The following is a 24,556-nucleotide window of genomic DNA, read 5'->3' on the forward strand; positions in this document are numbered from 1 at the left end:
TAAATCTGAGAGTCACATTTTTTGATTTGTAACATTTTTGGGGGGCAAAATCTAATATTAGGTTTCTAATTTCTCCTATTCGTCGTATTCGTAGGTGTTTCCCCAGCAGATCTTGAGGTCAGACTGACTAATCATGTGCATTTTTCTCTCTCTCTTTTTTCTGGACAGCCAGACAGCTCTGGACAGCTTTCCAAAGTCGTGACCTTGTCCTGACCTGGCTGAAGGAAGTGGTCATGCAGCTCAGGACAAAGCAGTGCAGGAGAGAGTCTGAGGGGCCGGACAGTCAGCCTGAAACAATGGAGGCCGCACACTGAGCCCAAGGGCCACACAAAAGATCCTGAAGCCTCTTTTTCCCAGTCACACCTCGCCACAGAGTTGGCATTTCACACTGGTCTGTGAACAGCCATTGAATGAAACTACTGTTTAACCCCAAGCCCTGGCCCACACATGAAATCAAGGTGCATTTGTTGAGTTGAGTTTTTAAAAAAAAACTGTAGCCCCATCTGTGTTACACTGATTGCAGACCACTTTATTCTTTATACAATGCGTTAGAATTCTGTTGTGCAGATATTTAAGGTGATCCATAGAACTGATGCATTAATATGAAACAAAAAGGAGAATGGTGCACAACACAAATGGGGTTTTGCTTATTATTTTTTAAAGCAATTCAGATTCAAATTTCTTTGTATTTTTGTATTTTTAGTAAAAGCTCTATGAAAATCTCACTTAAAAGTGGCAATAGTACAATCATTGCATTAAACCCCACAGAGAGTGTTAACTGCAACAAATATAGGGGCTAGTTGTTAGTGTACTACATCATTTGAACTGTCCTTTATATCGTGTAAAAATGTCACAACGAATGAACCAATAGAAATGCTCCAAAATAACTTGGAAACAATCTTTTATTATTCACTTACATTGAAAGTTGAGTACAGTAAAGTTATGATTTTGGGAGATACTTGTTTTTTTAATTAGCCAGCAATGATATATAAGTAATATTTTCTGTATGCAAAATGTCTAAAAAAAAGAATTGGATGCCAGCAGGATGTTTCAATGACGTTTGGACAGGTCCAACCAAAGTCTTGTTAAGTTGTGTAATACTGTTTAAAAATCTGGCAACATGTGAGTCACATGACATCTCTGTGTGGGCAAAAATGTAAACAATTCAAGAATCACTTTTCTCAACATAAAATAGCAAAGAACCTGGGGATCATCTACAGTACATAATATCATTACAAGTTTCAGAGAATCTGAAGAAATCTCTTTAAGCAATGCACAAGGTCCAAAACCAGTATTGGCTGGTTGTGATCTTTGGGGATTTATGAATTAAATGAATTAAAAACAGGTACACTTCTGTAATGAAAATCACTGCATGGGGCTCAGAAACACTTCTGAAATCTATTGTATGTGAACACAGTTCATCGCTGCACCCACAAATGAAAGTTAAAACTCTATCAATACAAAGAAGGAACCATATATAAACAGGATTTAGAAACACTTCTCTGAGCCTGAGTTCATTTGAGATGGCCTGGGGTGAAGTGGAAATGTGTCCTGTTGTCTGATAGATCAAAATTTGCAATTCTTTTTTGAAATCATGGATGCCACGTCCTCCAGGCTTAAGAGGAGAGGGACCATCTGGCTTGTTATAAGAGCACAGTTAAAAAACTAGCATCCATGATGGTATGGGGGCGTGTAAGTGCACATAGCATGTCTGCTGTTCACATCTGTAAAGGCACCGTTAATGCTGTATGATATATGTCAGTTTTGGAACAACATGCTTCTTCCATCCAGACCTTATTTTTTTCAGGGAAGGCCTTGTTTATTTTAGAAAGACAATGCCAATCCACATTCAGCATGGATTAACACAGCATTGTCTCATAGTAAAAGAGAGGTGCTTTACTAGATCAAACCCACTGGAAACTTTTGACACATTATAAAATTTTAAATATTATAACAGAGACGTGGGTGTGGCACGGTGGCGCAGCAGGTAGTGTTTCAATTCCCGCTCCCGGTGACTGTCTGTGAGGAGTGTGGTGTGTTCTCCCTGTGCCTGCGTGGGTTTCCTCCGGGTGACTGTCTGTGAGGAGTGTGGTGTGTTCTCTCTGTGTCCACGTGGGTTTCCCCCTGGTGCTCCGGTTTCCTCCCACAGTCCATAAACACATGTTGGTAGGTGGATTGGCGACCCCAAAGTGTCCATAGGTATGAGTGTGTGAGTGAATGTGTGTGTGTGTGTGTGTTGCCTTGTGAAGGACTGGTGCCCCCTACAGGGTGTATTCCCGCCTTGCGCCCAGTGATTCCAGGTAGGCTCTGGACCCACCGCGACCCTGAACTGGATAAGGGTTACAGATAATGAATGAATGAACAAACAGAGACGTTATAACAGCACTTCAAATCCTATACCAAGCAAAGATGAAAATAAAAAAAATCTTTCAGAACAATAGCAACTGCTCTCATTTATCAAATGTTTACAGAGTGTTGTTAAAAGAAGTTGTAAATCAGGAGTAGTAAACATGGCCCTACATTTTTTGGAGTCTCTGGCTGGTATCCAATTAAAAATAGGCATATATTAAAAAACAAACAAACAAACAAAACAATAAACATTTGAAATGTTGTCTTTGATTTTTTTTTTTTTTGTGTGTGTGTTAAATTTCAGGTTTAAATGATTTATACACCGTTGCAATCCTGTTTTTATTTACATTCTGCACAGTGACCCAACTTTCCTGGAAATGGTTTGTATATTAAACATGCTTTGTTTAGTATTATCAAACTAAACAAATCTATATAGTTATCTTTGACACCATACATATTTTACTGACTGCAACAGAGAATCAAACCACATATATAGTTTCCATATACACGCTAAAAGCGCATAATATGTGGTGGCCCACAGTGGAGAGGAGAAAAGTTTCATTGGACATAATAGCAAAAACAATACAAAGCGTATTCATTCATTCATTCATCGTCTGTAACCGTGGGTCAGGAGCCCACCCAGAATCACTGGGCGCAAGGCAGGGACATACCCCTGAGGGGTCAGCAATCCCTCGCAGGGCGACACACACTCACATATTCACTCACACACTCACATCTATGGACACTTTTGAGTCGTCAATCCACCTACCAACATACGTTTTTAGACCATAGAAGGAAACTTGAGCACCTGGAGGAAACCCAAGCAGACACAGGGAGAACACATCACACTCCTCACAGACAGTCACCTGGAGGAAACCCACGCAGACACAGGGAGAACACACCACACTCCTCACTGACAGTCACCCGGAGGAAACCCACGCAGACACAGGAAGAACACACCACACTCCTCACAGACAGTCACCCGGAGGAAACCCACGCAGACACAGGGAGAACACACCACACTCCTCACTGACAGTCACCAGGAGGAAACCCACACAGACACAGGGAGAACACACCACACTCCTCACAGACAGTCACCCGGAGGAAACCCACGCAGACACAGGGAGAACACACCACACTCCTCACAGACAGTCACCCGGAGGAAACCCACGCAGACACAGAGAGAACACACCACACCCCTCACAGACAGTCACCCGGAGCTATGTGACAGTGACACTACCTGCTGTGCCACCATGCCGCCAAAACAAAGCCGTTTGTTTTTATTAAATACACTTTCTCTGCATGTACTGACAGCAAGATGTTATCTGTTTCATAATAATAATCATGAATGAGGAAATTTGAGCACCGTTGTGTTAGGTTCTACCCAGTATAATACACCGGCTTGGTACACTAACCCAGAAACCAAGCATCACCAGAGTCCCAGCAAGTTCTACAGCCACAGACAGAGGAAGGCGTGAGTGGCTGATGGCTCAGTAGGGAGTTGAGGCACAGCGAGACTCTTTGTCTCAGCGCCCTACGGCAAGAGCCAAGAGGGAAAACTCAAGACCCCCTCCTCTTCTCTCTCTCTCTCTCAGTGGAGTGCTCCACCCTTTTACCTGTCCCAGCTCTGGATCAAGGTGTGGGGGCTGCATATCAAACACTCGCTGGTCTTTGATGTGGGGAGAAACACAAACACTGATTTGACCTGAGTCGTAACAGCTTATTTGTTCCCTTTAGTCATTCATGGCCGGCATGTTGAATGTGTAAGCCTTCAAAGGGCTTGCTGTCAGTGGGCCTGGCTTACAGTAGCCACTCTGGCTCTGATAGGGCCCTGACCTGGCTCTGGAGGAAGGCCATCTGGCTTCCTGCACTTAAGATTTGATTGATTTATTGGCTGTACATGTGAAGATAGGAGGACACCAGCTGCCAGTGGCTCGCAGCTTTCTCTGCTTTAAGACAATGGGCCCTGCTTCACGTCAAAAGCCTTTGGCCTGTTTAGTTTATTTGGATAAAGACCAAATGAAGTTATGTGGGGATTAAATACATAGCTATTAGTTAAGGACATATGAAATAGGAAAAGAAAAATGTAAAAAGCGTCGAGCATTATGGAACGGAATACTTCAGATGTTAGTACAATATAAGATTCTCCAGTAAGTGTCATGAAACAGCTCTTATATATGGCTCAGTTGCCAGAGAATTCTTGGCTTAAATATAAGACGCTAAGGGAAAAATATTTCTAGAATACATTGGAATTATGTGGAGATTCACTGTACATTTCACAAATCTCAACTCTTTTAAAATGTATTTAAAAATATTCATAAGACTCTGTAAGAATCGTGCTTTTTTATGATCTTGCTCTAACAAACCATTACTGAAAACTTTGTTTTTTATTGGTGTAATGTATATATCATTTACTAAAATAACGAGGAACAACTAGGCATGTGGGAAACATACTTTCATTATGAAACAAAACTGACACATTCACACTTCCCGGCACATTCACAAATGCGTAAAGACTCAGTAACAGAGCTTCTGTGTGCTGTACCTCGTCCCTGGTTGTGAAGTGAGCCGAACGGCTAAGCTGTGATCTCTCCAGGCAGAGGGTGTGAGTGTAGCTCTTCTCTCAGTTTACCATACACTCCCCATCCCCCCTATTCCTTCCTTCCTCTCTGCTCTCTCCCTTTCGTCCCCTCCCGCCTCAGGACTGTGATGTTACTGTGTTTCTGATAATGAGGTGGGAATTTTATGGCCTCTTGGCCTCCTGGTCCTTGGCCCCGGCACCAGGTTGAGAGAGTAAGGCTGACACCAGGCTAAAAAGCTTTGAGAGACAGAGAGCTTCCTTTGCTTACACAGAGAGTTTGCTTACACAAGACACACTCTTAAAGAAAAACTGACTCTATACTGACAAAGGCACTCTTTCAATATTTTCTATTGTTCATCCCTGAATGAACCAGATTATACTCCAGAGATTGGTTCCCACAAACAGGGGTAGCAATATATGTACACAGAATTTCTGGAGTCGGATTCATCCAGGTCACTATGTGTCAGAATAATAAATGTCTCATAACATGAAGAAGACTCAAAGGAGAAAATAGCTGCTCCTTTAAAGGGAATGTCTACAATTGTGGGGAACTACAGTTATCTCTGGTTTGTTTATGTACAGAAGCTTAGTGTTTTTTAAGGTGGAACAGTATGTTTGAGGGAAATATTATTGTTTGTACCTGGCTGAGGTCTAAATTGCCTAATTTAGAAACTAATTTGTACCTTGGGTTTTTTAGTTTTGTATTATTATTTTCGTTCAGTTAGCGTGCTCCCGAATTTAGAGTGGGTTTCTGCAAAAATAGTCTGAAACAGCAAAAATAATTCAGTAAATCCCACATATAGAGCAGGAATGATTCAATACCCTCATATTTTTTCATGATTTTCAACATTTTGGATTTCTTTGCCATATCTGTGCCATTTGCAGAGAGGGTGAACCTAGCATTTCTGACTGAGCCACTTTGTTTTTCTATTTGTTTACTGACCTTGGGGCTTTGTAACCACATTAGGCTCATATCCATCACCCAATAGATTGGAGAGCTAGCAAAATGTGAAAAAACATCTTCTGAATTGTATAAAAAGTGTTTATATTTTATTGCAATCATAGGTGTTCCCTTTAACTCCAGGAATTTAGCCTATGATGCAGAAAGCAGGTAATGTATTCATGATACTTCACTTCTTGGTGTGCTTGAAATTTTGTGTTGTATTTTAACAAGTGAATCTAAATTAAAGTTGTTCTCTTTGTACATTTAGTACAAAGTTCTCTGTACCTTTTTTTCCAACACTGTAGGGCTGAACTGGGATGATTCAGAGTGATTTCACCTGAATTCAGATTCCATTTCTCACGTCATGGACATCATTAGGGACTCGTGGGAAACTGTGGGCCAAGCCGAGTCATTCTCTCTTCCTCGAAGTTACTACATTTCAAAGCCAGGGATCAAGGGCAGACTTGCGCATGAGCTGGGGGTGAATGACAATGGGACGCTCCCTCCACCTGCAGCTCCTGGGACACAGAGAGGAACCCCAGGACAAAGGGACTCTGGAGGTTACCGGGTTAATGAATCCCAAGATACACAGCCCGCAAGATGGTCAGCAAACAAGGGAGAACGCTCTGTAATTCGGGAGGAAGTCGGGACCCTGTCCTCAATGTGAGTACCAGCAGAACAGAGCAAGTAAAAGAGAGGAGGAGAGTGCCGAAAAAAGATCAAGAGAGGAGTGAGGGATAGGGGAGGAGATCCGTCCAGCCACAGTGGAGACCTTGTGGCAACACACAACAAGCCCTGACCCTGTTAAATGACTCTGCCCCTAATTGATAAGAGGCAGCACACGCACACACTTCACACCACTTATCTGGCACCAGCATCGCCACATTATCTTGTATTAGGAGCCACATGCATATGACAGTGAGATCAAAGGGAGTTTTTTCTGCCACGTTCAAAGGAAGCACTGCAACTTTTATGGCTCCTGAGACTGGAGAATCTTCTTATTCCCACTTTGACATTCTTTAACAGGCCACAGTGACACTGCAGAGAAACATCCCTCACACGTTCAGGCCCTTCTCACAACTTCTCTTCAATGTAATCCACCTGGAGTTCATATCGGCATCTGTTATAAAGACATATGAAATACCATCATGTGTTTTATGTATATTCCTTTAATATCAAGACATGCATTTTATGGAATCCCATTCATGCCCAAAATCTAAATATTATAATCCCTTATAAACCCTGCTAAAAGCTATTCACGTGTTTTTCAGAGATAAACGTTCCTTTGTCCATAGAAATATGTCACATGGGGTAGACACAGTCTGTTATTTGGTGCTTGGTGCTCACCTTATTTCACTGTGTTGCAGTACTACTCTTTCCACTTATCTAACAGTATGTGGATTTTACAGTGGCTAAGCTAAAATGTTTGTATAAGTACTCATATAAACTCTAGATCTGCGCCTCAAGTATGTTCCTGACACCTCTCTGTGCCCCTGCTCTCCCCTCCCCCCCAGCACAGGGCTGCATAGAGGTACTCTTTTGAAGAGGCCGTCATTTCCTTCTCGGGGCTCTGTTATTCCAGTAGTCTTTTGTGAAGAAGCCAAGTGGTCCGGTCAGACAGGAGGTGGGCTCTTCACAGGGAGCTGAGGTTGTTGGCCCAGCAGGGGAGGGAGGTGCACCTCGCTGGGGACACAGGCCAAAAACAAACACCCATCCCAACAGGAAAGGAGCTACAAGACCCTGCTGAGACACATGGAGGGATCATATGCGTAACTTTCATCCTCATGGCGAATGAGAGCAGATAGTCTATATTATAGTGCACATGCAATTACAAAACATCATACGTCTTACGTCTACATAGAGGACACACAGACAACACATTTCTGAACACTCTGAAGCACTATACTCTTTATTTGCTTAATAAAATTTTGAAATAATAATAATATTAATAATAATTCAATATCACATGAGGGCGGCACGGTGGCGCAGCAGGTAGTGTCACAATCACACAGCTCCAGGGGCCTGGAGGTTGTGGGTTTAATTCCCGCTCCGGGTGCTTGTCTGTGAGGAGTTGGTGTGTTCTCCCTGTGTTTGTGTGGTTTTCCTCCGGGTGACTGTCTGTGAGGAGTGTGTTCTCCCTGTGTCTGCGTGGGTTTCCTCTGGGTGCTTCGGTTTCCTCCCACAGTCCAAAAACACACGTTGGTAGGTGGATTGGTGACTCAAAAGTGTCCGTAGGTGTGAGTGAATGTGGGAGTGTGTGTGTTGCCCTGTGAAGGACTGGCGCCCCCTCCAGGGTGTATTCCCGCCTTGCGTCCAGTGATTCCACGTAGGCTCTGGACCCACCGCGACCCTGGACTGGATAAGTGCTTACAGATAATGAATGAATGAATGAAGTCCATACCTTATGATACATTTTATTTAATTTTCATTTCATTTTATTCCCAGAATGAACAATTGAATTATGGAAATCATCAGCAACAAAATCACAAGTAGAAAATGATCTAAATTCTTAATTGACTTAATTTGAAGCATGAAGTTCACTTATGAAAAAAAAACCACTTTCTCAAATAATGATTGACACATCAACTTGCCTTTGCCAACAATGCTTGTCATAAACCAATCATTCATTTTCAGTAACCACCTCATCCTGTTCAGGGTCACAGTGTATCAGGAGTGTACCCAGAATCACTGGGAGTAAAGCAGAAACACACCCCACACACTGTTCCAGTCCATCACAGGGGAGCACACACTCACACCTATGGACACTGCTGAATAGTCAATCCACCTCCCAGTGTGTGTCTTTGGACATAGTGGTCGTGGCGGTAGTGGTTGTTGTGTGTGTTTGTGTGTGTGTGTGTGTGTGTGTGTATGTGTGGTGTTTATCCCATCATATACATGCCATTATTGTTCCTCTATTTCCCCCTGATGGAATGTATTTAGACTTGTGCCAATATTTGTTTTAGAAAATAAAGTAGCAATGATTCCATCATTTTTTTCTCACAACTGAGCGATTCCATAATTATTTCTACTGGGAAAAATGCTATTCATTGAAATAATTTACATTCATTTTCTGAAATTTGTTTCATGAAGCCAGAAGCTTTGGCTATTAACAAAATGTATTTTGTGTCAGAACTTTTATTTTTTATTTGCTACGAAGTAAGAACTTTCTCAAAGTCTGATGATTCCATTATTTTTACCAGTAGTAGAACATACTGTAAAATATTTTTAATTGATCACTTTTAAAAGTGGAAGGCATTCAGTAAAATATCAAAACGAGGCGCCATAATTAAATGAATCAGAGAACACACCCTTATACTTAATGGGCAAAGGTTTGTGAATGTTAACATGGAATCCCCCCCCCCCCCTTTTTCTGCAATACCAGTCTCTGACATTCAATAAAGGCTTTACACTTAATGTTGGATCATTTCTGTGGGGATTTGATAGCATTAATTCATATAAATATTATTGAGGTTGGATACAGATGTTGTATGATTAGTACTGAATTCACACCCATTCATCTCAAAGGCATTGTATGTAGCTTCATCACTCCAAAGAACACGGTTTCACTGCTGCATCTTTAATACCTAGGTGCTTCATACGCCTCAAGCTGAAAACTTGGCTTGAGTTTGGGGCTGCAATGTTTATGTAGGTCTGCTCCAGAGTGTCTCGTTTTATTTAATACTTTTCGGCTATTTATGCAATGTGATGTACGCGAAAGAAGCTGAATTCACAAATTAGATGAGACTTGACATATAGTGTACATCAGATTGCTCAGGTGTGTGTGAGTAATGCAGCAGTATGATGTCTCCCCCTAGTGTTCACTTTATGTTCTATTTTGAAATCGACCACAACAAACACAAAATAAATACGAAAATAATAATATCAGTAATATTTCAGGCCAGAACCGTATATGAAACCGCAAAATAATGTATCAGGCATCACGTATATAGTAAAAATATATATTTTTAATTTAACTATATATCATATAATGTATTAATATTAATAATATTCATAATAATTTTTATTAAGTATTATTATAATTAACAATAGTTTCTCTAGAATGGAGTATTACTCGTGCACATCTGAACCCTCAGTGTAAATACAAAAGCCTTTGCAACACCGTTGCTGCTCCGTCTCTTCTGTTGCTCGTGGAGTGAGTCTCGTGAATGAAGCAATGTTAGGTTTCCCCCTAGTGTTCACTCTGCATAGTTCAAATGATTGAGTTGTATATAATAAGCCAACAGCTATTTTATTTTATTTGTACACTTTTGCATTGCTTAGATTAATAAATGTAATTACATTTTTAAAAATAGAATAGTATGTCACTTCCTGTGCAACTCCCTGAATATTTATATTATTATAGAAAGGTAAAGAATGAACAGATGTTTCATGCCATGTTTCATCTAATCTTCAAACTATAATAAAGACATCTTAAAAATTAAATAAATATATTAATAATATTTTCATGTAATAAACTGGGATGTCTGTGTCTGAATATGAGTATTTGTTTTTACAACTAATCATTTCCCATTAAATAAGCAGAAATTTTGAATATAAAACCAGTGTTTAGATCTTCTGGTCATTATTCTGACTGCTTCAAATGATCTGGCTGTTGATCAAGTATTTCATGGCTTAATAGACACAAGAATTTGAAACCCAAGGATATTACACCCTAATGGTTATTATTCCATACCTAATAAAAATACAGTGAAAACTAAGTTGTTCTAAACTTATATAGAAGCATGTACAAGATTAAACAAGTTGGGCAGGTCCTATATATTTCAATGTTTAAAAACATGTGCATACATTCTCTGTATATGACATAGAGTAACCTAATACACATTAAACCCGATTACAATACTTAAAATGAATTAATTCGCTCATTTTCTGTACCTGTTTCATACTGGTCAGGGCCATAGTGGGTCAAGAGCCAACCTGCAAATGCTAGGGGCAAGGCAGGAAAGACCTTGGAAAGGGCTCCCAGTAACTCACACTCAAATCAAATCCATCTTCAATATTTACCCTACATATCACCACATACTCTCGGAAATATCCCAGCACCTAGTGCATGATGGATTAAAAAAGGAATAGTTAAAAACGCAATAACAGAATTACTCTCCAAATCATTATTACCTTAAAACATAAAATGCGTGAAAATATTATGTGTGCACTTGATCAGTGATATGAGCTTGCACTGTATATTTGGGCCTACACAGAACATAAATGACTTAAATTCTTACATAAGCTGTAGATGTATTAAGCATCAACATGCATTTTCTGGCTGTAGAAGTCTATTAGGTCTTATTGGAAGACTTTGGACGGGCAACATTTTACCACTAATGTACGATGGAGTTTTAGGGCCACAGCGTATATTAATTTTTTTTTTAAATGCTTCTATACATATGCCATGACAACTAACCCAGTCAGTTCAGCCACAGACTGCGATACGGCTTTAGTTTATTGTATGAGACCATAAGCCATAACGCAATGGAGCCTCGTGGACACGCCAGATATCCACTCCCTCTGGATCCATCTTTTGCGTGATCATAAATTGTATCTTGTGAAACTACATGCCCTCTTCTGAATAAATGCATTCTTGCACTTATTCAGCATTCAATTGCTAATAACAATCTGGTCCTGATGTGCCAGAGGACTGAGTATTTATTCCTGAAATCTATACCATAGTATGACTTCAGCAATACACTGATTTCCTCAGTTATACTGCAGTTGTGTCTGCCCAATTATACGTGCAGCGACTTTATTCTCTGACTTTATTTCAGAATTGTTCTGACTTTAATTTCAGAATTAATCCGACTTTATACTCAGAATTCTAGCTTTATTATTCGAATCTTTTTTTTTTTCAATGATGTGGCCCTAAAACTCCGACGCACTAATGTAGTGCACTGTGCAGATGGCAGGGAATTATTTAGGTTCAATCCCTATTTTATTCACATCTCACTATTATTGGTGGATTCCAGAGAGTCAAGCTACTGTTGGCTGATTTTCTACAATGGCCCCGCCTCTCGGATTAGATTTATCCAATGAACGCAGCCTGAGACACTAACGTTAAAATCTGCTTGAGTGACTGTATTACTCCTAGCGTCTGCCACAAGCCTTGGTGATGTCTCTTACAGCGCCCATTGGTGGATTCCGGGGACTCAATCTACTATTGGCTAATTCTCTCTATTTTTCCCGACCCTACACAGAGCCCGCACCAATGAGAGCTGTAAGAGACACTGCAACGTCAATAAGGCTTTTGGCTGATGCTAGGAGAGTACACTCACTCAAATGTCATGAAATGTATTCGTTTTTGTTTCGATTTTTTGCCACCAGACACTGGACGCTATTATAAAGAAGTCGAACCAAGGTCCGTATGGTATTAAACCTATTTTATAACAATCGAGAAAATATGGCAACTGTGAAGAAGGATAACAGACTGACGAGTTCACAGAGTTTTCTTTGCGTCGGTTTTGCCGGTGTTTTCAGTAAAACCGTCACATCGCCGTTGGAAGTGGTGAAGATTTTAAACCAAGTTGGGACATTTCACTGTAAACGCGGCTTTACGAACAGTTTTACTTTACTTTATCAGAATGAAGGCTTACGAGCATTTTGGAAGGGAAATGCGGTGTCTTGCCTTCGATTGTTTCCATACAGCGCTGTACATTTGACCATATACAAAAAGTAAGTTAATAAACTAATGTTTTTGTATGCGTTTGTATTAGTTGTTGGTGTCTGTCATTTGAGTTTGTGCCGGGAATCAGCTGGCTAGCAAAGCAACCAACTGTTTACTAGCGAGTTTCTTTTAAAAACTACCGTTTAAACACCTTAAGCGGATGTTTTGTATGACCTTTACGTCTGCGACGGCTAACGAGCACGTTCTGCCTGTTTTATGTCCGTGTTGGCGCCGAATTTCTTGCTTTAAAATGCCTTAAAACCGATTAACTAGCGTTAGCCACACAAAGTTTACTTCAGTTCATAGCAAAGACGGCACGCAAAAATCACGCCTTTTCTGCTCAGCCAATCACAGCGCTCCGAAGCCCTCTGCACATGATGATGTCATCAATAGAGTAGAGCTGTAGAGGGCCTTTTTGAATAGAAGACCTGCTTTTACAGTGACTTATAAAGGCTAGCTAATTAACTGCCTGTGTGATAGAACTGGAGCTGATAATGAAATCAATGCTTACACACTCCACAAGAACCAGGCGACTGCGTGCAATAAAAGTCACGTGTCGCATATTGACATTCCCCCTCCTCCAGATATGGATCGCCTATATACAGAGTTCTAGGAAACAAGAAAATGAGAACTATTGTGCAATAGCAGTGTGTTGATAAATTATAGCCTAGAGACTGCAGCACAGCGTTTTTACTATTTCAGTGTGTGATAAGTGTTTCTCTCTAGTGCCATTTAATGTAATTATTACATAAAAAATTAAATTCATTTTTTAAATGTTGTATTAGTGCTAGACAAATGATGTCTTTATTTTTTTCTTTGTAATGAGTAGCTATACAATTCCACCAGAGCTTGGTGACCTTGGTTTTGAAACTGTATACTCAGTTCTCATGTCTTACAGGATTGTCCACTTCCATATGGATGAGCTTGGTCATATCACACAATGGAGAGCCATAGCGGCCGGAGGTCTGGCAGGCATATCTGCTGCTCTGGTTACATATCCTTTAGAGGTGACTGAAACCAGGCTTATTGCACAGAACTGCAGAGAATCTACATACAGGGGTTTGCTGCATACTCTTTCCTGTGTCTACAGAAATGAGGGGTTCCTGGCTCTGTACAGGGGTTTTTCCCTTACTATTTTAGGTAGGCTTTTGTTTACATTTTTTGTGCCCCATGTATAATTATATAATAATTATAAAATTATAATAAAGCTGAAGAAAGACAAGAGGCAGAGTTGTATCTTATAATACATAACAGATCAATTAATTCATGTGAAGGTTAAATTATATTTCATATTGTTAGAATTGACTCTTGGGATTTGGAATTTGACCTCCCTTAAAGCAGTAATGTGTAGCATGCTTCACTGTCCTTGTCAGTTTTATGGTCCTTACCCTGGGTCACATGTGTATTGGATTGGTGAGTTGCTGCTGTTAGGTTTTACATACCCTTAATTCACTGAAATGTAACTTTCACTCCATGAAGTGGAAGCTAATTAACAGTAATCCAGCTAAAACATTGTTTGTTAGATGTTTGCTCCGCACCTCTCAAACTATCAAGCTTTATTTTATATTCTGCTTCATATCTTATATATTCCAAGTATAATTTAAAAAAAACAGACAATTTTATATGATCCCAGATCCTTGAAAAATCCTAGAACTGTCCTAGAATTTATATTAAAATTTAAAAATATATATTAAAAATTGCCCTGAAAAGCTTGAGATATTAATTAAAATATCATAACTCTGGGGTTGGATTTGGCAGTAGTAGCTTACACTACTCAGGCTTTATTGAATATGTAAAACACACAAATTAATTTGCAGTTAATTTGCAACACTCAAGCTTCAAGAGAATGAGCAAATCACAGATTCTTGATTGTATTGCATTTTACAAAATGCCTGAACTTTTCTGGAAGACTTATTTATATCATAATTACAATTCAGTTCAATGAGCATTAAAGCATAAAATAAAATGGCACATTTTCAAATGCTTGAGAGAAGTACAGACCTAATCTTATACAAAATGGTTGCTTATCATTCTACAGCTTCTGCTTTTTTTATATTAGCACGCATCAAACTTTTCTGAACACTCTTTTCTTTGTGGAACAGGTGCAGTTCCTTTCTCTGTGGGTTGCTATGTTGTCTACGTTAATTTGGATAGACTGTGGCAAGAGCACCACTTCCGTTTCAGCTCTCTGCAGAACTTCATCAATGGCTGTCTGGCTGCAGGAGTGGCTCAAACATTCTCTTTCCCTTTTGAGACAATTAAAAGGAAAATGCAGGTGAGAAAAGGCATTAATATCTCATTATCTTACACGCATACTCATTAATTGTGTTCTTTTCCCATTTTAATATCTCCTGGATTAAGTTTCAGAGGATTCAATGTGATCAAAGTGTTGGAAATGTGCATCATTTTATTAATTGAGTGGGAAGGTGGGATTGTACGTTGAATCATTGTCACACGACTCTAGGGTTCTGGGGTTGTGGTTTCAGCTTCCACTTTCAAGTACCTGTCTGTGGGAAAGTTTGTGTGTTCTCCATGTCTGTGTAGAGTACCTCTGGGTGCTCTGATTTCCTCCAACAGTCCAAAAACAGATGTTTGTAGGTGGATTGGCTGTGCAAAATTGTCCTTGTTCTGTCAGGGGCAGGCCTTGTGTTCAGTAATTCTGGGTGGGTTCCACCACGACTCTGAACAGGATAAAGCAGTTACAAAAATTAATGTATATATTAATATTAAGCAACTGTGTTTGGCAGATGTCTGTCCGGACCATTCAGTGTTCAGGTACAGAACAAGATTTTCACACAGCTGATCTATACGTCTTTAACACCCCACTGCTTACCTTTTCTGTAGTCCACCTGCTAAAACATCTCCTAAAACTCCCCTACTAATATCTGCAGCCCAACAAAATCTGGTACTTTCTGTTATATTCTTTAAGTATTGGGGTGGCACAGCAGGTAGTGTTGCAGTCACACAGCTCCAGGGACCTGGGGTTGTGGATTCAAGTCCCGCTCTGGGTGACTGTCTGTGAGGAGTTTGGTGTGTTCTTTCTGTGTCTGCATGGGTTTCCTCCCGATGGCTGTCTGTGAGGAGTGTGGTGTGTTCTTCCTGTGTCTGCGTGGGTTTCCTCCGGATGACTGTCAGTGAGGAGTGTGGTGTGTTCTCCCTGTGTCTGCGTGGGTTTCCTCCGGATGACTGTCTGTGAGGAGTGTGGTGTGTTCTCCCTGTGTCTGCGTGGGTTTACTCCGGGTGACTGTCTGTGAGGAGTGTGGTGTGTTCTCCTTGTGTCTGCGTGGGTTTCCTCCGGGTGACTGTCTGTGAGGAGTGTGGTGTGTTCTCCCTGTGTCTGCGTGGGTTTCCTCCGGATGACTGTCTGTGAGGAGTGTGGTGTGTTCTCCTTGTGTCTGCGTGGGTTTCCTCCGGGTGACTGTCTGTGAGGAGAGTGGTGTGTTCTCCCTGTGTCTGTATGGGTTTCCTCCGGGTGACTGTCTGTGAGGAGTGTGGTGTGTTCTCCCTGTGTCTGTGTGGGTTTACTCCGGGTGACTGTCTGTGAGGAGTGTGGTGTGTTCTCCCTGTGTCTGCGTGGGTTTACTCAGGGTGACTGTCTGTGAGGAGTGTGGTGTGTTCTCCCTGTGTCTGCGTGGGTTTCCTCCGGGTGACTGTCTTTGAGGAGTGTGGTGTGTTCTCCCTGTGTCTGTGTGGGTTTCCTTTGGATGACTGTCTGTGAGGAGTGTGGTGTGTTCTCCCTGTGTCTGCGTGGGTTTCCTCCGGGTGACAACGTGACACACGTTGGTAGATGGATTGGCGACTCAAAAGTGTCCGTAGGTGTGAGTGAATGTGTGAGTGTATGTGTTGCTGTTCTTGTACTGGTACAACTTGACTGACCTCATCAAACTCTTTTTGGTACAATATAGAACCCCTTTCTGAAAGGTGCTATATAGGACCATCTATAGCACATTCTCCGTTAATCTGAAGAACCCCTTCGTGATGCAAAAACCATGTAATCATGTTCAGGGTTCTATATAGAACCATTTCCTTTACTAAAGAACCCTTAAAGGACCATCATTGTTTTTAAGTGTGTACTGGCTACCAGACAACTGTGAAGGAAAACCTGCAGTTTGGTGCCAGACAAAGTATCTATATATACACCGATAGTGTTTAAGAAAGCTGTAGTCTTGTCTGAAGCTAACGTTTTAGAGTAGGATCATATTACGCAATTCATTAAAAATCCCAGGATTTTTTAATTTATTTATATACATTGCGTACTGTTATGCTGTGAATCCTGAATTCACAGTACAATGTGCCATTGGTAAATACTTTATAATGATGTTGTCCAGCTATGCAGTTTGATGCCGCTCTAACCTCCTTGACCCTGTGATTAATTGACTGAGCTGAATACGTAGAACCCGCCTCCTTCCAAAGTACATACAAAGAACACTCACTGAACTACTGTTTGTTGTGCCCTTTTATCCTTTTTTTACCCTACATTTCATGGCTTCTGTTAACTGAGAGATTTTAATGTTGTGCTTATGATGTTACCACTTACTTGTAACAATGTAATGGTCTCATTATTATTAAATTTAATTTTATTCATTTAAAGGCTCAGAGTCCTTTACTGCCACACTGCGGAGGAGTCGATATCCATTTTACAGGAATGATAAACTGTTTCAAAGAGGTCATAAGAACCAAGGGCATGTTGTCCCTTTGGAGTGGCTTTACAGCCAACACAGTCAAGGTGAGATATATTAAACTGCTACTGGTGTTGGTAGTTCTACTGCATTTTTAACCCAAGTAGCCACTTGTTGGGAATGTGGATATTGATTTTGAGCTAGAGATACATTTTAAATTAATTAAAAGTAAAACTGTAATAGATTTCTGTTGTTCACATTAAAAAAAATGAAGAGCTCACAGCTCTTAAATCCTTAAAAATATAAACAGCCTGTAGACCATTCCTTTGTCCTTAAAATATTCACAGTTGAATAAAAACACAAACGTGAAAAGAAAAAATAGCTAACTTTATATATTGTCTTGGGTTGATATTTGAGTCATTTTATGAAAATCAAAAATTATTTAGAGCAAACCATGATGATGAACGTATGATTCCTGCAACAATCAAATTTCAGGTGTAGTGATTATCTAGTCTTAACTGGTCGAGACGTTTTGTCTTACGCAAATGAATGACTGTGTGTGTCATGTGTACATGCAATCAGAAGATAACAAAATCAGTGAGGCAAGTAACAAATTCCTGATCCACACACACACACTGAAAAAGTGTGTATTTTAATTGAGTGTGTAGATTGACATCATTAAGAGACATCATTTGTGATTCCTGCTTTTATTGATTTATATATAGTATTAATTGTTTTATAACCAACATATTACAAAAGCAGTACAAAAAAATATTTATAGTCTTTATAGATAAGGTAAGAGAACTATTCATGTTTACTTTAATGTGTCAGATATATATATATTAATGTCATAAACATTTCTTGTGTGTATTTTACAGATTGTCCCTTACTATGGCCTGCTCTTCAGCTGCTTTGAGATGTGTAAACAAGTTTGTCTTTACCAAAATGGTTATATAGTTTCCCCACTGAGCTATAAACTCACACCAGGAGTCGACCAAAGTTTGGGTCCTCAGGAACTGCAGGAATTCAAACGATACCTGAGGAATCGGAACTTACAGGCACAATGTTCACCAATGGGAAATCGCTGGTGAACGTGTTTTTCTCCCTGACCTTATGAAGAATAAATGGACAGGTGGGGGACAAACAAAGACTTTCATTTGATATTTTGGCATCACAGAGCTGTGATTTATGACAAAGTGCCACACACTTTATTACACAACTGTGTGTAATTTTTCTGGCAGTGTGTGTTGTTTTTTTCAGCAAAATAATGCACTAAAATGTCTCATGCATCTGACTTTTTCTGTATTTCGCTCAGTTCATTTGCACTGGGTGTACTTCCATTAAGTGAATAATGACTATGTTGAGTGTTCTTCAAGTTCCACTGTAGAACTTTTACCAAGTGCATTTTTGTACTAAACACTGCAGAAAGTGCACTGAATATATTGCAGTATGACTAAGATTGAATTGATCGTGTCTGTCAGCTTACATTATGGACTGTTTTTGAATTCAAGGTTATGGTTAAAATAGAAGCCACTTTTATTGTTTTTACTGTACACTGCAAAAAATGGCACAAAAATGCACACTGAGAAGCTTTCAGTATGGTTGCAGTTGGGTAGATACTGTCAGTATTCAATGGACAGTAGGACATTCTCCTGTGGGCAGTACCAGAGCTGATTTAAAGATTTTACAACATGCTGTTGGTAATCACTGCATCAATGTGGAGTACTACTTGCTGCTAAATGGTCAGGTTTCCGAAGGGCACCACAGCACCTGTTATTGTTGTTGTTATTATTATTAATATAGTTTGTATCAATTTAAAAACATTGGCCCAGCATTTTTAAAGCTCAAGCCTTGTTTCTGAAATACCTCAAATATTTTTTCAGACTGGTCTATTAACCCCTATCACACTTCTTACAGACAGTATTAAACATTTACATAATCATTATTATCATTATGTTGTAAATGAGGGGTACTTTCCGTTCATAAGTATGTTAGGGACATTATAGGGCTTTTCTTAATGGGCTACTTAAGTGTTTTGGACATCATGATTGTAAGATGGTTTTAATATCTTACTCTTATTTATGAAATGCTTTATTTTCTTTTGTCTTCAGTGCAGTATTTATAAACAACACAATTTCACTGTTATTGTTTAAACGGGCTGAAAGCAATCATGATTGAGGTGGGTATAAGCAATTTAAACATTAAAGCAATACTGAAATCCTCCTGTTTCTCAGTTGTCTAGCTTGGTTGCATTTGCCTTTTTTGTTTGACAGTTGCGTTGTCTAATTATAGTTCTCCATACGGAACTCAAGATATATATTTTGGTTAATCTCACCAAACATTTAGTGGGATGCAAATCATAAAACACATCTAGAGGTTTGAGCACAAAGTAAAATAGATTTTGCTTTTGATTAAATGCGAATGATCTCTGAAATGAGTGTGCAACACCTTAGCAAAAATTAAACGAATGACTTACCAAGTAGCTGACTTTTATTCAACTCCTGTTTGCACGTTCACGTTCACATTAGTCTGTCTACGTTTAGCTGCGTCAGGTTTTCTGTGGAGATAAGTTATGTGTACACACCTGAACATCTGTGTCTGTAGTTGGTATATATTTATTCAGCTCAATGTATTAATAATAAAGGGTATATAGAATCTTTTGCATAGTGTAAGTCATGGCAAGGTCATCTTTCTTTGAGCAGAATGACTTGTGTATGAATTTACACCCCACCACTTAAACTGATAATGCCACACACGTTAATACTTCATTGTTAAAGGATTTAAACGCACTTTTCTCCTTATCCCGACTTTGTCCCCTTACCCTTCTCCTTCACTGGAGTGGAAAAATTGTGTAGCGGTGATGACGCCACATTCTGTGATGACGCGCTCTTCTTGGGCCTTGTGATTTAAAGCCACGCCTTTCTCGGTACAGAACATTTAACTCCGCCCTCGGTTTTCCAAGAAGCCAATCAGATGGCACTATGCGGTTCTCGCTTGTTCTCGCGAGGAACAGCGTTTAAAATCTGTTCGCCTCTTGTAAATCGGCCATTTCAATCCGGCCGGCATTCCGCACGTTTGTCCTGCGGCTGAGCGGGAACATCTTCTTTCAATCGACTCAATTTTAAACACCAGTCCACAATGAGCGAGACCGCCATCTCTTTCGCCAAGGACTTCTTGGCCGGAGGCATCGCCGCTGCCATCTCCAAGACAGCTGTAGCTCCCATCGAGAGAGTAAAGCTGCTACTTCAGGTGAGATTTAACGAGAAGAGGGCAAGGTTAACTTTACAGGGACCTCTACATGGAGTCAACGGGCTTTTTTTTTTTTCAATTATGACATTCATGGTATAATGCAAGGCTACCTGACTGGATTTACTGACATTTGAGCAGAGTGTACGTTAGGGTTAACGTCTAATTTGACTTAAACGTTAACATTTCAATAACGCGTAACAATTTCTATTCTGCAGTGCGACATCTTAATTACTCGAGTCTCTAGGTCTGACTAACGTTAGTTACTTTTGTTTGTGCTGTATCGAGTTATCATAGTGCGCTCCCTGTGGTGCATCCCCTTGTCCCCTTTATAGAGAAGGGCCGCTGATGTTAGCCGCGTTAGTTTGACCTTAGCTACGAGCAGAGAGCATTAGCCGCCTAGCGAGACAGCGCCTCAATGTGAACTGGAAGTTAGCATAGAGCTAACAAAGCCGGTACTTTACAGAGGACGCGGTTCGAGATAGCAGTCTGGGACTTAATGTTCCCAGCCTATTTCTTGTGTAATATTCCTGGCTGGACACCAGAACGTCGTCTTCTTGATCCGACCTCCTCCGCGGAACAGTTCGCGCTGAAATTGGAGGATCCCAACACTTGGTGCTTTAGTTTTTACATTCATTTTTTTTTAAAAACAGTAAACCGGTTCTTGAAGTAAGAGTGGTGTATCAAAGATGTTATTTGAAAACTTATAGCTGCATCGTTGCCTCGAATATATCACGACTTACTGATTACTTGTCCAAGGTCGTGGGAAAGGCCGGGGCCTGGGGAAGCCTCTTCGCTTCCTCCCCTCATTCATTAATTTATAGATTTCCGCTCAAACGCCAGTTAATAGTTTGTTTCTTAAAGCGTATTTGTTTCGTTTTTATATATATATTGTGGATAATCTTTCTGTTGTACGCTTTAGAGGTGTTAAGACGAGAATACTTGGCTGAGCATAGCCAATTACACTGTACTTTATTAGACATCCCGGACCTGGTAACGCTAGCTAAGGTTTTCCTCCGTGTTTTTCCGTTTCTAACATGCCTCAGTTTGATTCAGTATAAGAGCTTGCTTGGGACATGTAATAGTTCCTTGGTTGCATTGTTTCCCTTTTAAACGAGAGCCTTTGACAGTTTCATTTAATGAAATTGGAATCCCTCTACACTTCAGCTAAGCTTGTACTACCTGGGTTATACATTATATAATGTAGCATACAAAAGAGCTTCATTTTGACGTTTATTGCTGCTCTGCACTCGAAATTGAGGTGTCTGTTTATAATATTCTGATAGTACTCCAGCTAACGTTCTTTATTTTCTTTTCTTTTTGTAGGTGCAGCATGCCAGCAAGCAGATCACAGCTGACAAACACTACAAGGGCATCGTGGACTGTGTTGTCCGTATCCCCAAAGAGCAGGGATTCCTGTCGTTTTGGAGAGGAAATCTGGCCAATGTCATCAGATATTTCCCCACTCAGGCCCTCAACTTCGCCTTCAAGGATAAATACAAGAAGATCTTCCTTGATGGTGTAGACAAGCGCACCCAGTTCTGGAGGTACTTTGCTGGTAACCTGGCTTCTGGAGGTGCTGCGGGTGCCACTTCTCTCTGCTTCGTCTACCCTCTCGACTTCGCCAGAACCCGTCTGGCAGCGGATGTTGGCAAAGCTGGGCATGAGAGAGAGTTCTCTGGGCTGGGTAACTGCTTGGCGAAGATTTTCAGGTCTGATGGCCTTAAGGGTCTGTACCAGGGCTTCAATGTGTCTGTCCAGGGTATCATCATCTACAGAGCAGCTTACTTTGGCATCTATGACACCGCTAAGGGTAGGTTTTATTGGACAGTGGAGATGATGTATGGGTTTGGGGTGAGGTTACAGCGAGTTAAACTTTTTGTTGTCTTCTGTAGGTATGCTGCCAGATCCTAAGAACACTCACATTGTGGTCAGTTGGATGATTGCACAGTCTGTGACTGCTGTTGCTGGTCTTGCATCTTACCCCTTCGACACAGTGCGTCGTCGTATGATGATGCAGTCTGGACGTAAAGGAGGTAAGTCTATACATTTATTTATTTATTCATTAACTTATTTACCTACTTACCTATCTCATACATGTGTTAAAATTTCTTGTTTTTCTTTGCAGCTGATATTATGTACAGTGGCACAATTGACTGCTGGAAGAAGATTGCTCGTGATGAGGGTAGCAAAGCCTTCTTCAAGGGAGCTTGGTCCAATGTTCTCAGAGGCATGGGTGGTGCCTTTGTGCTTGTCATATATGATGAGCTGAAGAAAGTTATCTAAAATGTTTGTTGGTCATTTAATGTTGTGGTGTTCAGCTGTAACATAACTTGTACATTTGGAAGGACTCAAATTCCGCCTTATTTATAGGGACCAGCTAGTACATCAGTACTAGTTGTGCAGGGGGAATAAATTTGTGCTTTTATTTTGCCCTTTTCTGTTTATTTTTGTTCCCCTCACCATGTCATTCCCAGAGAGAAAGAAGCCACGGCAGGTAATAAAACCTACCTGTCATTCAGCCGGTCTGTTTTTAGGTATTAACCTTAAATAAAACTCACTGAACTTACTCTTAAATTTGTGCTGTTGTTTTTATAAAGGCTTTATATGCCCACTTTTTCTTAAGCCGCTTCAGTGCCACTCATTCAGGGTCCATCTCAGCCTGTGGAGAAGGGATGATGTGTTAAGTACTTCATGATGTGGATGGATGGTGTCCAAGAACAGCTGAGAGGTGCCTGTTTGACCTCCGTCTTCTTGAGTGTCATGTGTGTGACCTTTTGAGGGGTGTGTGAAGACACTTGATACAAGCTCGAGTGAAGAAGGTGCTATGTCCCTTGACTCGTTTAAAAAAACACTCCTGTGAGTTAGATTATATGGCTAGTGGGGCGTGACAGATTCCTAAAGCCACAGGTAGATTATGAAGGAGTCTAAAGTACATCACATGGGATCAATAACCCAGTCTCTTCATGGCCAAAGGTTTTTTACTTTTTTTTTCTTTTTATCTTTAAAAATGTTGCCACTGGATTATAGGTTGAGAATGTGCTGACTCTAATTCCAGTAATCTTCAAGGTGACACTACACACTCAATGTAAAGCACTACACTTCATGGTGTGGTGGTGAAGTCAGCTTTAACAATAATTCAAGGTGTGCTAATGTTTGTCCAGTGGTTTAATCCGATATTTGGGTGAATTTGTACAGTTTTGTTTTTTTAATTATGTTGAAGATATTGATTTGGGTTTTGAGTGTGTACATCTGCAGATACAAATACATTTTGGAGCCCAACTGTTAAAACAAGATTTCAAAGTATTTGATGGCTACTGAGAGTATTTACAGCATTTCTATAACTTACACTGTGCTTACATTAGAAATAGGCTCACATTATATATTATTTATTTGCTCATAGGGCTCCACCTAGTGTAATTCGTTTTACAGCACTACTGTGGGAAGGGGTGAGGTGGTAGTTACCTCCCCAGCTCTAAAAGTTACATTGTGCAGTGTTCAGTGCAGAAGGGTCTTCACTCTATTACAGGTGAGTGGAGCATCACCATTTTTTTACCTGTAAATTTAAGGTAAAATATTACTCTGAGCCCTGCTCCAGGTGACTGTCTGTGCATGGGTATTTTCCCACGGTCAAAAACAAGTGTTAGTAAATGTGTGAGTGTGTGTCACCCTGTGAAGGACTGCCCAGTAAATATTTAGCCGTTGATTAAACATTGAAATAACGTAATGATTGCCGTTCTCTTAAGGTTGAAAATGAAAGTTGAAAAGACGTCCAAACACAGACATTGAAAAGATGACTATTAGACGTATTTTGGACGTCCATTGACGTTATTAATTGGTCCTGAAATAAATTACTTGTATAAAACGCATTTTGGACGTCCACTGACGTTATCGATTGGTCACCACTTAACTAACTTATTAAGATGGATTTTGGACGTCCATTGATGTTTAAAATATGTCCTTGACGGACAGACTACTTTTAGCCCTATTTTGAACGTCCAGGGACATTCCTTGTTTACTGGGTGGCGCCCCCTCCAGGGTGTGTTCCAGCCTAACACCCAGTGATTCTGGGTAGGCTCCGGACTTGCCGCGACCCTGAACTGGATAAGAGCTTACAGACAATGAATGAATGAATATAACTTGTT

General features: G+C 40.3%; 2 protein-coding genes and 1 long non-coding RNA gene across 4 annotated transcripts; 2 read left to right on the forward strand and 1 right to left on the reverse strand.

Moving 5' to 3' along the window:
* Positions 1-11,964: 11,964 nt before the first annotated feature.
* On the forward strand, positions 11,965-19,451 carry slc25a43 (solute carrier family 25 member 43). Of its 2 annotated transcripts, none has more exons than XM_066648541.1 (5): positions 11,965-12,240; positions 13,445-13,686; positions 14,649-14,821; positions 17,138-17,272; positions 18,044-19,451. In XM_066648541.1, the coding sequence occupies exons 1-5, from the start codon at positions 12,137-12,139 to the stop codon at positions 18,254-18,256; spliced, it is 867 nt and encodes a 288-aa protein (XP_066504638.1). In that variant the 5' UTR covers positions 11,965-12,136; the 3' UTR covers positions 18,257-19,451. The 2 variants fall into 2 exon arrangements, with proteins under 2 accessions (XP_066504638.1, XP_066504637.1); XM_066648540.1 differs by having other exon boundaries at positions 11,965-12,554; positions 18,044-19,449.
* On the reverse strand, positions 14,313-21,210 carry LOC136673211 (uncharacterized). The gene is made up of 4 exons (XR_010795903.1): positions 21,155-21,210; positions 19,642-19,722; positions 15,096-15,227; positions 14,313-14,792 (listed from the first exon to the last, which is right to left on the reverse strand). It is a non-coding gene; the product is annotated as an uncharacterized lncRNA (long non-coding RNA).
* On the forward strand, positions 20,257-22,986 carry slc25a5 (solute carrier family 25 member 5). Its single transcript, XM_066648542.1, has 4 exons — positions 20,257-20,414; positions 21,738-22,224; positions 22,307-22,447; positions 22,540-22,986. Exons 1-4 carry the CDS (start codon positions 20,304-20,306, stop codon positions 22,695-22,697), a joined length of 897 nt encoding a protein of 298 aa, XP_066504639.1. The 5' UTR covers positions 20,257-20,303; the 3' UTR covers positions 22,698-22,986.
* The last annotated feature ends 1,570 nt before the right edge of the window (positions 22,987-24,556 follow it).

This window comes from Hoplias malabaricus, chromosome 17 (genome assembly GCF_029633855.1).
Source record: "Hoplias malabaricus isolate fHopMal1 chromosome 17, fHopMal1.hap1, whole genome shotgun sequence".
NCBI classification, from domain to species: domain Eukaryota; kingdom Metazoa; phylum Chordata; class Actinopteri; order Characiformes; family Erythrinidae; genus Hoplias; species Hoplias malabaricus.

Excerpts from the sequence above, each read along its gene's own strand:
- slc25a43 (XM_066648540.1), top strand. The coding sequence starts at position 12,247 with ATGGTATTAAACCTATTTTATAACAATCGAGAAAATATGGCAACTGTG. Across the intron at positions 14,822-17,137 it reads CAATTAAAAGGAAAATGCAG|GCTCAGAGTCCTTTACTGCC; the intron begins GTGAGAAAAGGC and ends ATTCATTTAAAG. Across the intron at positions 17,273-18,043 it reads TTACAGCCAACACAGTCAAG|ATTGTCCCTTACTATGGCCT; the intron begins GTGAGATATATT and ends TGTATTTTACAG.
- slc25a5 (XM_066648542.1), top strand. The coding sequence starts at position 20,304 with ATGAGCGAGACCGCCATCTCTTTCGCCAAGGACTTCTTGGCCGGAGGC. Across the intron at positions 20,415-21,737 it reads GAGTAAAGCTGCTACTTCAG|GTGCAGCATGCCAGCAAGCA; the intron begins GTGAGATTTAAC and ends TTCTTTTTGTAG. Across the intron at positions 22,448-22,539 it reads GCAGTCTGGACGTAAAGGAG|CTGATATTATGTACAGTGGC; the intron begins GTAAGTCTATAC and ends TTTTCTTTGCAG.